The 9,941-nt window shown below is 42.0% G+C and overlaps 1 protein-coding gene across 1 annotated transcript in view; it reads right to left on the bottom strand.

The window, feature by feature from the left end:
* ZMYM5 (zinc finger MYM-type containing 5) overlaps positions 1-9,941 on the bottom strand; it is a gene marked incomplete at both ends in the record, with an annotated part of 34,775 nt that continues 24,834 nt past the window's right edge. The window contains 3 exons of the mRNA XM_079721644.1: positions 1-138; positions 1,848-2,018; positions 5,693-6,070. Of these exons, the coding sequence (XP_079577770.1) occupies positions 1-138; positions 1,848-2,018; positions 5,693-6,070 (687 nt within the window). The remainder of the gene's footprint in view (positions 139-1,847; positions 2,019-5,692; positions 6,071-9,941) is intronic.

Below are 9,941 nucleotides of genomic sequence, written 5' to 3'. Positions count from 1 at the left end.
TTAAAGGATGTAATACGAATCTGCGGAGAGTGAAAACGCAGGCCACACCAGCACTGATACGGGAAGAAGCTCTTGGCCTGCAAGCCTGCGGTTCTTGGTCATGCCTTCCACCTGTCGACGGTGCCTAGATGATCTCACCTGATGTAACCAAGATTGAGAGCTACGGGCCTCCCCAAAGCCCGACAGCACTGCCAGTTACCTTCTTTCTTGAGGGGAATTTGTGGATTTCAGATAAGGATACCTAAATCATTTCCTGAAACTTATCAATTATGAACACATAGCAGGGTTCTGCTCGCAAATAAACATGCAAACAAAAATAAGGGAGGCGAGGAAGGTCAAACCAGGTAGAGAGGCGACTTACACAAAACCTGGAGTCGTGACAGGGTCTGCCCCTCGGGGAAACAGGAAGTTTAGAAAGCCAAGTCCCTGGAGGGATGGGTAGGAAGGAGTTACAGGTGAAGCTGGTCGAGGCTGCTGAGGCCCAAGAGTAAGCGTCCGTGTGCCAAGGCGAAAGCTGGTGTGTCCTCTCGAAACCCCCTGCATGTTAAAATCCTGACCCCAAGGACCTCAGAATGCAACTGCACTTGGAGATGATATTTTAAAGAGGTAGTTAAGTTTAAATGCCTTCATTAGGCGGGCCCCAATCTGATATGACTCGTATCCTTATGCGAATAGAAGTTTGGGGACTTCCCTGGTGGTCCAGTGGTTAGGACTTAGTGCTCTCACTGCCGTGGGCCAAGGTTCAACCCCTGGCGGGCGAACTAAGATTCCGCAAGCCACGTGGCATGCCCCCCCCCGAAAAAGTAAATGGATGAAAGAGGATGGCCTGTAACTTTTCTTTCTTGTATTATTCTTGTCAGGTTTTGTTATTTCTTTGATATTCATTCAATATCTTTGTCAGGATATTTTTGGCCTTGTAAAACAAGTTGTGAAGTGCCCTTTTCTTTCTATTTTCTGGGAGTTTATGTTCAAGATGGGTATTATCTCTTCCCTACAGAAGATTTCACCAGAGAAGGAATCTGAGCCTGCAGTTTTCTTTGTGATGAGGCTTGTAATTTCAGAGTCAATTTCTTAAACAGAGACAAGCCATTCAAGATTTTCTATTTTTTCCTGGGACAGATTTGGTAAGTTGTTTCTCAAGTGATTAGTCTATCACATCAAATTTGTCAAACTCTTTGACCTAAGTTGATCATAATACTTTCTTACGTTTTTAGTGTCCATAGGATCTCCAGTGGTTCTTCATATTGGTTATTTTTCTCTTTTTTGCTCCCTTGATCAGTTTCAATAGTGAAACTGAGTAGGACCCTGTGCAGCTTTCCTGGGTATAAGCTTCTCCATGTTCCCCACCTTTCGTTTGTAGGAAAAGCTTTGATCTCCTAGGCCTTCCCCGAGTTCCAAAGAGCAGACTCAAGCAGCTAATAATTAGAGAAGTGAGAAAATGCAGAAACAAGTAATAGTAGCTTGAACAACAGTTGAGCCATAAATCAGTTGCAGAACCTCTAGTCCCTCCTCAAGGGATGTAGGTAACAATCTGAGCAGAGCCTTGAGTCATTTCACAGAAACCAGGGCTCCACCACATGCGAACTGCTTAACAAAGTCAGAGACCAGGCAAACTGGAGCCAGACTGACAGAAATCTGTGTGTTAAGACCCAACCAGGAGGGTGGGAGGGAGGGAGATGCATGAGGGAAGGGATGTGGGAACAGATATATATGTATGACTGATTCACTTTGTTATAAAGCAGAAACTAAAAAAAAAAAAAAAAAAAAGACCCAACCAATCAGAAGAACCATGAGCTGATCACACACTTAAGACCCTTACCCTAATTTTAGTCTTTAAAAACCCTTACCCTGAAGCCACCAGGGCATTCGGGGCCTTCGAGGGTTGGCTGCCAGGTCGCCTTGCTGGTGCCTTGCAAATAAATGCTACTTTCCTTCCCCACAAACCGGGTCAGTGGATTGACTGCTGTGCCTCGGGCAGGCGACCCGAGTTCGGTTTGGTAAACTGGAGGTTTACAATTCTATTAATTTGTAAGCACGTGACTTATGAAAGTCTTTTTTAACACGCGTGAGTGAGCTGTTAGTCGCATTTCCCGGGCTTTAGGTTTCGCTTGCTCTATCTGTAGGCGTGAACCGGAATAACTGCTCTTCACTCCAAATGTGACTTCCAGGGCAGTGATTCATAACCGTCTACTCTCCAAGCTTGAAAGCTCAGCTGCTGGGACTTCCCTGGCGGTCCAGTGGTTAAGACTCCACGCTTCCACTGCAGGGGGCACGGGTTCGATCCCTGGTTGGGGAACTAAGATCCGGCATGCTGTGCGACGTGGCCAGAAAAAAAAAAAAAAAAAACCACCACAACTCAGCTGCGTAAAAGAAAACCAGTCATAAGCGTTTGAAAACCTTCTATAGTCCAGAATATCACACCACTATTTTCCCAAACTAACTTCTCACTTTCTCAAAAACAAAGACTTGGGTATGTGGCTCAGATTATTCTTTCAACTCTAGTTAACTTCTCAAATTCTTAATTTCATCCTAACATGGTCACACTTTATAGTTCATTATAAGAGATATGCTCCACTTCTCAAATTTTGTACTTCACGTTGTCTTTATCCACCACCTCTTTCCCTACGGTCTACCGCTGATGCCAAGGAGCTGGAGTTTCAAACTGAAAGCAACGGGGAACTTCAGAGCTTTGAAACAGAAGTGATACGACCTAAAATGATACAGCATCACTCCCTCCACCGAACTTGACTGAGCTCTTTGCTCCAATTACTCATTCACTTCTCCATCCTGTACAACAAACTGTAACTTATACATACACAGTGGCTATTGGCGACTCTTCCTTGACTACAGTACTGAGTAAGTGAGGGACAGGGGGTCACAGGAAGGAAATGGCTCACGGTACGAGGCTTTTTTTTGATTCTTTATTTTTTAATGATTTATTTATTTATTTTTGGCTGCGTTGGGTCTTCATTGCTGCATGCAGGCTTTCTCTAGTTGCAGGGAGCTGGGGCTACTCTTTGTTGCTGTGTGCCGGCTTCTCATTGAGGTGTCTTCTCTTGTTGTGGAGCACAGGATATAGGCATGCAGGCTCAGTAGTTGTGGCGCACATGGGCTTAGTTGCTCCGCAGCATGTGGGATCTTCCTGGACCAGGGGTTGAACCCGTGTCCCCTGCATTGGCAGGCAGATTCTTAACCACTGCGCCACCAGGGAAGCCCCAATGTAAGAGTCTTAAAGACAGCAATTTTCTTTTTTTTTTTTTTGCGGTACGCGGGCCTCTCACTGTTGTGGCCTCTCCCATTGCGGAGCACAGGCTCCGGACGCGCAGGCTCAGCGGCCATGGCTCACGGGCCCAGCCACTCCGCGGCATGTGGGATCTTCCCGGACTGGGGCACGAACCCGTGTCCCCTGCATCGGCAGGCGGACTCTCAACCACTGCGCCACCAGGGAAGCCCAAGACAGCAATTTTGAAAATCTGAGGTTTATGAAAAAAATTCAGTTGTGCTCTGTGAGATGACAAAACCAATAAATTGCCATTTCTTGAGGACTGTTGTTCTGAATTGCCCTTCCTAATTTTTGATATTAAATTTGTAGTAGGAAATAATTTTTTTCTAATGCCTTTGCTCAGTGAAATTAAAATGATGGAAACAGACCCTGGGTGTGTCCAGATCAGGGGTGACAAATCCTGCAGCAGAGGAGTGGGGGACGGTAAGCAGGACTTTCACTTACTGTTTTCTTCCTTCCTTCTTTAAGGTGAGTCCATACTAATTTTACAATGTGAAAAAAAAAGCTAGATAAGGAAAAAGAAACTAAATGATTCACCAGGCTAGAGAGATTTACTTTTATCATCTTCTGAATTTACAGTTGACTTTTTCTTCAACATCTCATTATGAAAAATTTCATACACATCAAAAAGTTTAAAGAAATTTACAGTGAACACAGATAAACCCAGCACCTACATCTTTTGAATTTTTCATATTTAACTCATTACCACGTGCCTCATAGGTGTGCCTGCAGTATGTTGAAGAAATGAAACAAGTTAAAAGTTGAGGATCTAATTTTGTTTTCTCAATGGATAAAGTGGCCGCTGGTTGGTTTCATTAGTTTGCTCAGATACCCAAGCGTCTATCTAAGACAATCACATGACAAATCTGTCATTTGATTAACAGGTAAGTGTTCATGAAATAATGGGCACATGAAACATTTGCAGAGGGACTTCAGAACTGGATATGCTCGGAGTATCCCCACAGGCCTCTGGAGGAGGCTGGATTTTGGAAACACCCCAGAGCCCCATTCAGGCCCAAATATGAAAGACTGAAACGGTCCAGCTGTCAGAAAACAAAATGATTATAAACTAATGAGAATGATCTTCCTGGTTATTCCCCAAACACTTTTCTGTGCTGGCCTCCGCTACAGAGTCTGCAAGTGCTCCCGTGTTGGCCCTACCAAGGACGCATCTCGATCTGCTCAGGCACTGCTCACAGGAAAAGCCTTGAAACAAGTGTATGTAAGGATGGGATACACAACAGAACTGCTGTCAGAAACCAGAAACAAAGGGAGAATTAGTAAATACATGGTGAAGGGAACACTGATTAACCAACTGAAAAAACGTACACCCTTAATTTTCATAAGTGTATTTTTCCTTCAGATGAAAAGAAAAAAAGGCCACAACACAAAAAGGTTAACTTACTATATTTTTAATATTTCTTGTATTTGTACCAACATAAAAATAGGTATACACTCTTTATGCTTATAGTTTTGACAATAAAAGCTAAAACGTTTACAAATTAAGTTAAAACAAAACAAAACCAATAAAACACAAATTCACTTTAATCTATTTAACATAACAAATGATGCTGCTTTGCTCAAATAATAAAATAACATTTTGCCCAAATGAAATAAACCATAAGTATTTGGTTTAATAGCAAAAAGCTGCAGTTTCAGATCCCCGTTCTGTTTCTGAATAACAATGCTTGTTCACCTAAGTACCTTGTTCGACTGGTACTGATAAATTCAAGTCTTTCCCTCCCTCTTTCAGAGTATTAGCCACACCAGTCAAATGTCAGTCCTGAAGTGCCCATTTTAAAAGGTGTGAATTGAAAAACTGAAAAGATCAACAATTGCCTTCACTGAAATCGGCATTAATCACTACAAATCCAATTAGCTTTAGAATTTGGAGCAGAAACCATCTTTACTAGTTACTTGCTATGATACTTATTGCTAATGAGCTGATGAATCACTCCGTCTGGGAGCCTCAGCACAGAGGCACCGACTGTCGGGTACAGGTCTGAATAAGTGTGCGACCTCATCGTGTCAGATCAGGTCTAAGGTGTACAACAGCTTCACACCCTCCTTTCCCATGTTCTCCTGTAATCTGTGTTCCACAGTTTTACCTTTTTTCAAAGCAGATTTTAATTTTGAATATTTAACACTATTGTTGATGTGCATTTCACTCTCCTCATGTTTGCTAAGAATATGTGATAAATGCTGCCAATCTTTGCACCCATTCTCATTCTTTAGTTGATTTTTTCCTTCCCCAAAGAGTTTGCAATATAGACAAAACACGGAATCTTTTGAGGTCGAATAAAGTAACCAGGATCTAGTGGTTTTTTCACCATTTGGAAGAATTCTTGTATAGTAAGTTTCTGAAAACTTCCTCCCTGTACTGTCCTTTGGAAAGTTAAAATTTCTCACTTGAGGTGGATCATTTTCAACTAGAGTGTCCCTTTCTTTAATACTCAAAATTCGGGGCCACGTACCTGGATCTGCAGAAAGCACAGCTGGTATAATGGAGTCTTCTGATCGTTTCTCTTCCAGTTGCTCTTGAAATTTATCAGCTATGGTTGACACAGAAGGAGGTAAATTCACATCCTGTTGGACCAATGATTTATCTTGGCTACATTCTGCTGAAACTTGTAGCTCTGAAGTCTTTTCCTTTTTCACTGGTATTCTTTCTATTTTTTCCAAAAGTATATTCAATGACCCATACAATTCTCTTTCATTTTCTTCTCTAACAGCATTCCTTTTTCTGTTTTCTGATGCTAGCACTTTTTTTGAGTTTGTTTCCATCATCTGAGGAAAAATAGATTACAATTTTATTTTAAATTATTAACACTGAAAAAAATTAATGTATATACAAATGCCCAATAAGCACATGAAAAAGATGCTTATCATTAATCATCAAAGAAATACAAATCAATACCACCACATACCCGTTCACACACACTAGGATGGCTATAATGAAAAAAGAGATGATGACAAGCATTAACAGAGGTGTGGAAACCCTGGAACCTCCTCAGGTGCTGGTGGCAACGTAAAATGGTGCTGCTGCCTGGGAACACAGGGGCAACTCCTCAAAGTTAACAACAATGCAAAAATGAAGACATATGTCCACACAAAGACTTGCACAAAGTGTTCACAGCAACACTAGTCACAGTAACCAAAAAGGAGAAATAACAATGTGGTATTATCCATACAACGGAATATTATTTGGCAATAAAAGTTAAGTGCAGTAAAGGTATATGCTGTGACTTGGATGCACCTTGAAAACAGTATGATATGTGAAAGTCTGTCACAAGGTGCCACACGGTGTATGACTTCATCCCATGAAAAGACACATTAGCTCTTCTGGAGTCAATAAAATAAAAATGCAAAAACAGTCAAAATAACACAGGTGCATGGGCTTCCCTGGTGGCGCAGTGGTTGAGAGTCCGCCTGCCGATGCAGGGGACACGGGTTCGTGCCCCGGTCCGGGAGGATCCCACATGCCGCGGAGCGGCTGGGCCCGTGAGCCATGGCCACTGAGCCTGCGCGTCCGGAGCCTGTGCTCCGCAACGGGAGAGGCCACAACGGTGAGAGGCCCGCGTACCGCAAAAAAAAAACAAAAAAAAAACAAAACAAAAAAACACAGGTGCATATACTGTGAAGGACATCCTGCTAGCTGTAACATTTTAGTACAGGGACCACGGTATCCAACGGAACTCAAGGAACTAAGAGCATTGTTCTGATTCAGTCCCGAACGCAGACACAGCGCTGAGCTAAGAGGAGCAGGAGTGACACTATCAGGTTTGTGCTCTACAAAGACTGCTCTGATGGCAAGGCCGTCACCGGTGCTCAGGAAGGCCAGGGTACAGAGAGGCCAGGAGGCTGTGGAGGCAGTTTGGGCAGGAGGGGAGGGCGGGCATGTTGAGGGTGTGGTGCTGGAGACAGCACCGGGAGAGGGTAGGGAGTAGAATCTGGGTTAGCTGGTAACTGAGCGGCTCTGGGGACGCGAAGACAGAGGGGTAAACATAACTGGAAGTTTCTGCCGGGATGGGGGAAGTTTCTGACCGGATGGGGCTGTTTACTGATTTGGGAAACAAAGAAGGAAAGCAGGTTTGGAGTTTTCAGTTTTAGACACAGAGTTTGAGATATCTGTGGAACATTCAAATGGAAATTAGATGGATGTACTAGTGTGAAACTGAAGAAATACGATCTATAGATATATTCTGGAAGTCATCAAAATATGTATTCATTGAAACTATGGGATTGGATAAGACTATACCAGAAGAGCATATTTAAGAAGAAACACAACACCAAGGGCTGTTAGTGTTATTTTTTTAACATAACCAAACCCAAGCCTTGGGCTTATTTCTTTCCTTCCTGAGCTTCTCGGTAGTGAGTAGGCAGTCAAGTTGTTATAATTCCCCGCGCATCTAAGACTCATCATTCTGGAGATCACTAAATTGAATCCAATGTAGATCCTAGCCTCAGGGAACTCATGGCGTTCGTATAATTAAATGTTGGTATCAGATGCACTAGAGCATATATACTATATACATTTTTTTGGCCACACCACACGGCTTACGGGATCTTAGTTCCCCATGTTAATTAAGGTTTCAGGTGTGAGGTCAAATCTAGCTGTGTGACTTTGGGTAAGACACTTCTCTGAAAGTCAGTATGTTTAACATATTTCAAAGGTTTTATTTATTTGAAATTGAATATACATTTAATAAAGAACATCAACTAATTATACCTGGCTAATTAAAACAAATAATTAAACTAATTAACAGCCCCTTTCCCAGAAGTTAACTACTTTCAACATTTCTAGCTGATTCTTTTCATGTTCACTTCCAAATATCAAAATGACATGTTTGCATTGCTTTTACTGATTTTTCCTCCCAGTTTTAGGCATCACTATTGACTTCCCAATGAGGAAGATGCACATTTAGTTCTCCTTCTCACTGTGCTTATCACACACACTCACCCTCCAGCCACCTACTCATCCTTCTTCAACTCTGGCACCACTGATACTTGGCCAGATAATGCTTTGTTGTGAAGGCCTCTCTGGCCCCCACTCAGTGATGCCAGGAGCACTCACCCAGTTGTGATAAAAAAAAATGTTGGAAGGCCTTGACAAATGTCCCCAGGGGGACAAAATCACCCCCCATTAGATCAGTGGCCAAGACCAAGATTCCATCTTTACATTGATGACTGTGCATGCTATTCTGAGATAAGCCACTAACTGCAAGATTCCAGTTTTTCCTTAAGGTCCTCATATATCACCAAGGCTTTCTATCGTGAAGGCCTGCCACTAACCACTTATAGACACTTACGTGGTATGGGGAAAGCACATTTACAACACTTCTGTATTATACAGAAATATCATTCCTGTACTTGCCAACTGCTTATGAGCTATGTACATGACTGACACATGCATGGTAGAAGAGAAAAAGACACTTTTGGGGGGGGGATCAGAGTGCCAGGCAGGATAGTTATTCCAGCAATTCTGAATATGTGGCTGCTGCCTGTTTTGACTATGTTCATTTTCCCATTTGTACCCGCCTCTGGTGTTCGTTTAGAAAGTAAAGGCTGATAAGCTATGAGCCATCCTTAAGTTCTTCAGAGGGTAAGCAGTGTATCTGTCTGAAGTTTATGAACTCATTGTTCTTAACTGAGCAAAAGCACAGAGCCTAAGCAGGTACAGGTCAATCATCCACACACACACACACAACCACGTACAAATATGATGACCTAAGATAGTTACTTATTACCAAAGCAGAGAGTATTTCTTTAACCTTTTATACCCAAAATATTGTCATTCAACGTGTAATATAAAATTTTTTTGAATTTTATTTATTTTTTAAACAGCAGGTTCTTATTAGTTATCTATTTTATACATATTAGTGTATATATGTCAATCCCAATCTCCCAATTCATCCCACCACCACCACCACCCCTGACACTTTCACCCCTTGGTGTCCATACGTTTGTTCTCTACATCTGTGTCTCTTATTTATGCCCTGAAAACCAGTTCATCTGTACCATTTTTCTAGGTTCCACATATATGCATTAATATATTTGTTTTTCTCTTTCTGACTTACTTCACTCTGTATGACAGTCTCTAGATCCATCCACATCTCTACAAATGACCCAATTTCATTCCTTTTTATGGCTAAGTAATATTCCATTGCATATAGGTACCACATCTTCATTATCCATTCGTCTGTCTATAGGCATTTAGGTTGCTTCCATTATCTGGCTACTGTAAATAGTGCTGCAATGAACACTGGGGTGCATGTGTCTTTTTGAATTATGGTTTTCTCTGGGTATATGCCCAGTAGTGGGATTGCTGGGTCATATGGTAATTCTATTTTTAGTTTTTTAAGGAACCTCCATACTGTTCTCCATAGTGGCTGTATCAATTTACATTCCCACCAACAGTGCAAGAGGGTTCCCTTTTCTCCACACCCTCTCCAGCATCTGTTTGTAGATTTTCTGATGATGTCCATTCTAACTGGTGTGAGGTGATACCTCATTGTAGTTTTGATTTGCATTTCTCTAATAATCAGTGATGCTGAGAAGCTTTTGATGTGCCTCTTGGCCATCTATATGTCTTCTTTGGAGAAATGTCATTTAGGTCTTCTGCCCATTTTTTGACTGGGTTGTTTGTTTTAATATTGAG

Source organism: Hyperoodon ampullatus (genome assembly GCF_949752795.1).
Source record: "Hyperoodon ampullatus genome assembly, chromosome: 16".
Lineage (NCBI taxonomy): Eukaryota > Metazoa > Chordata > Mammalia > Artiodactyla > Ziphiidae > Hyperoodon > Hyperoodon ampullatus.
The sequence above is the reverse complement of the archived record's forward strand: the minus strand, read 5'-3'. Positions and strand labels throughout refer to the sequence as shown.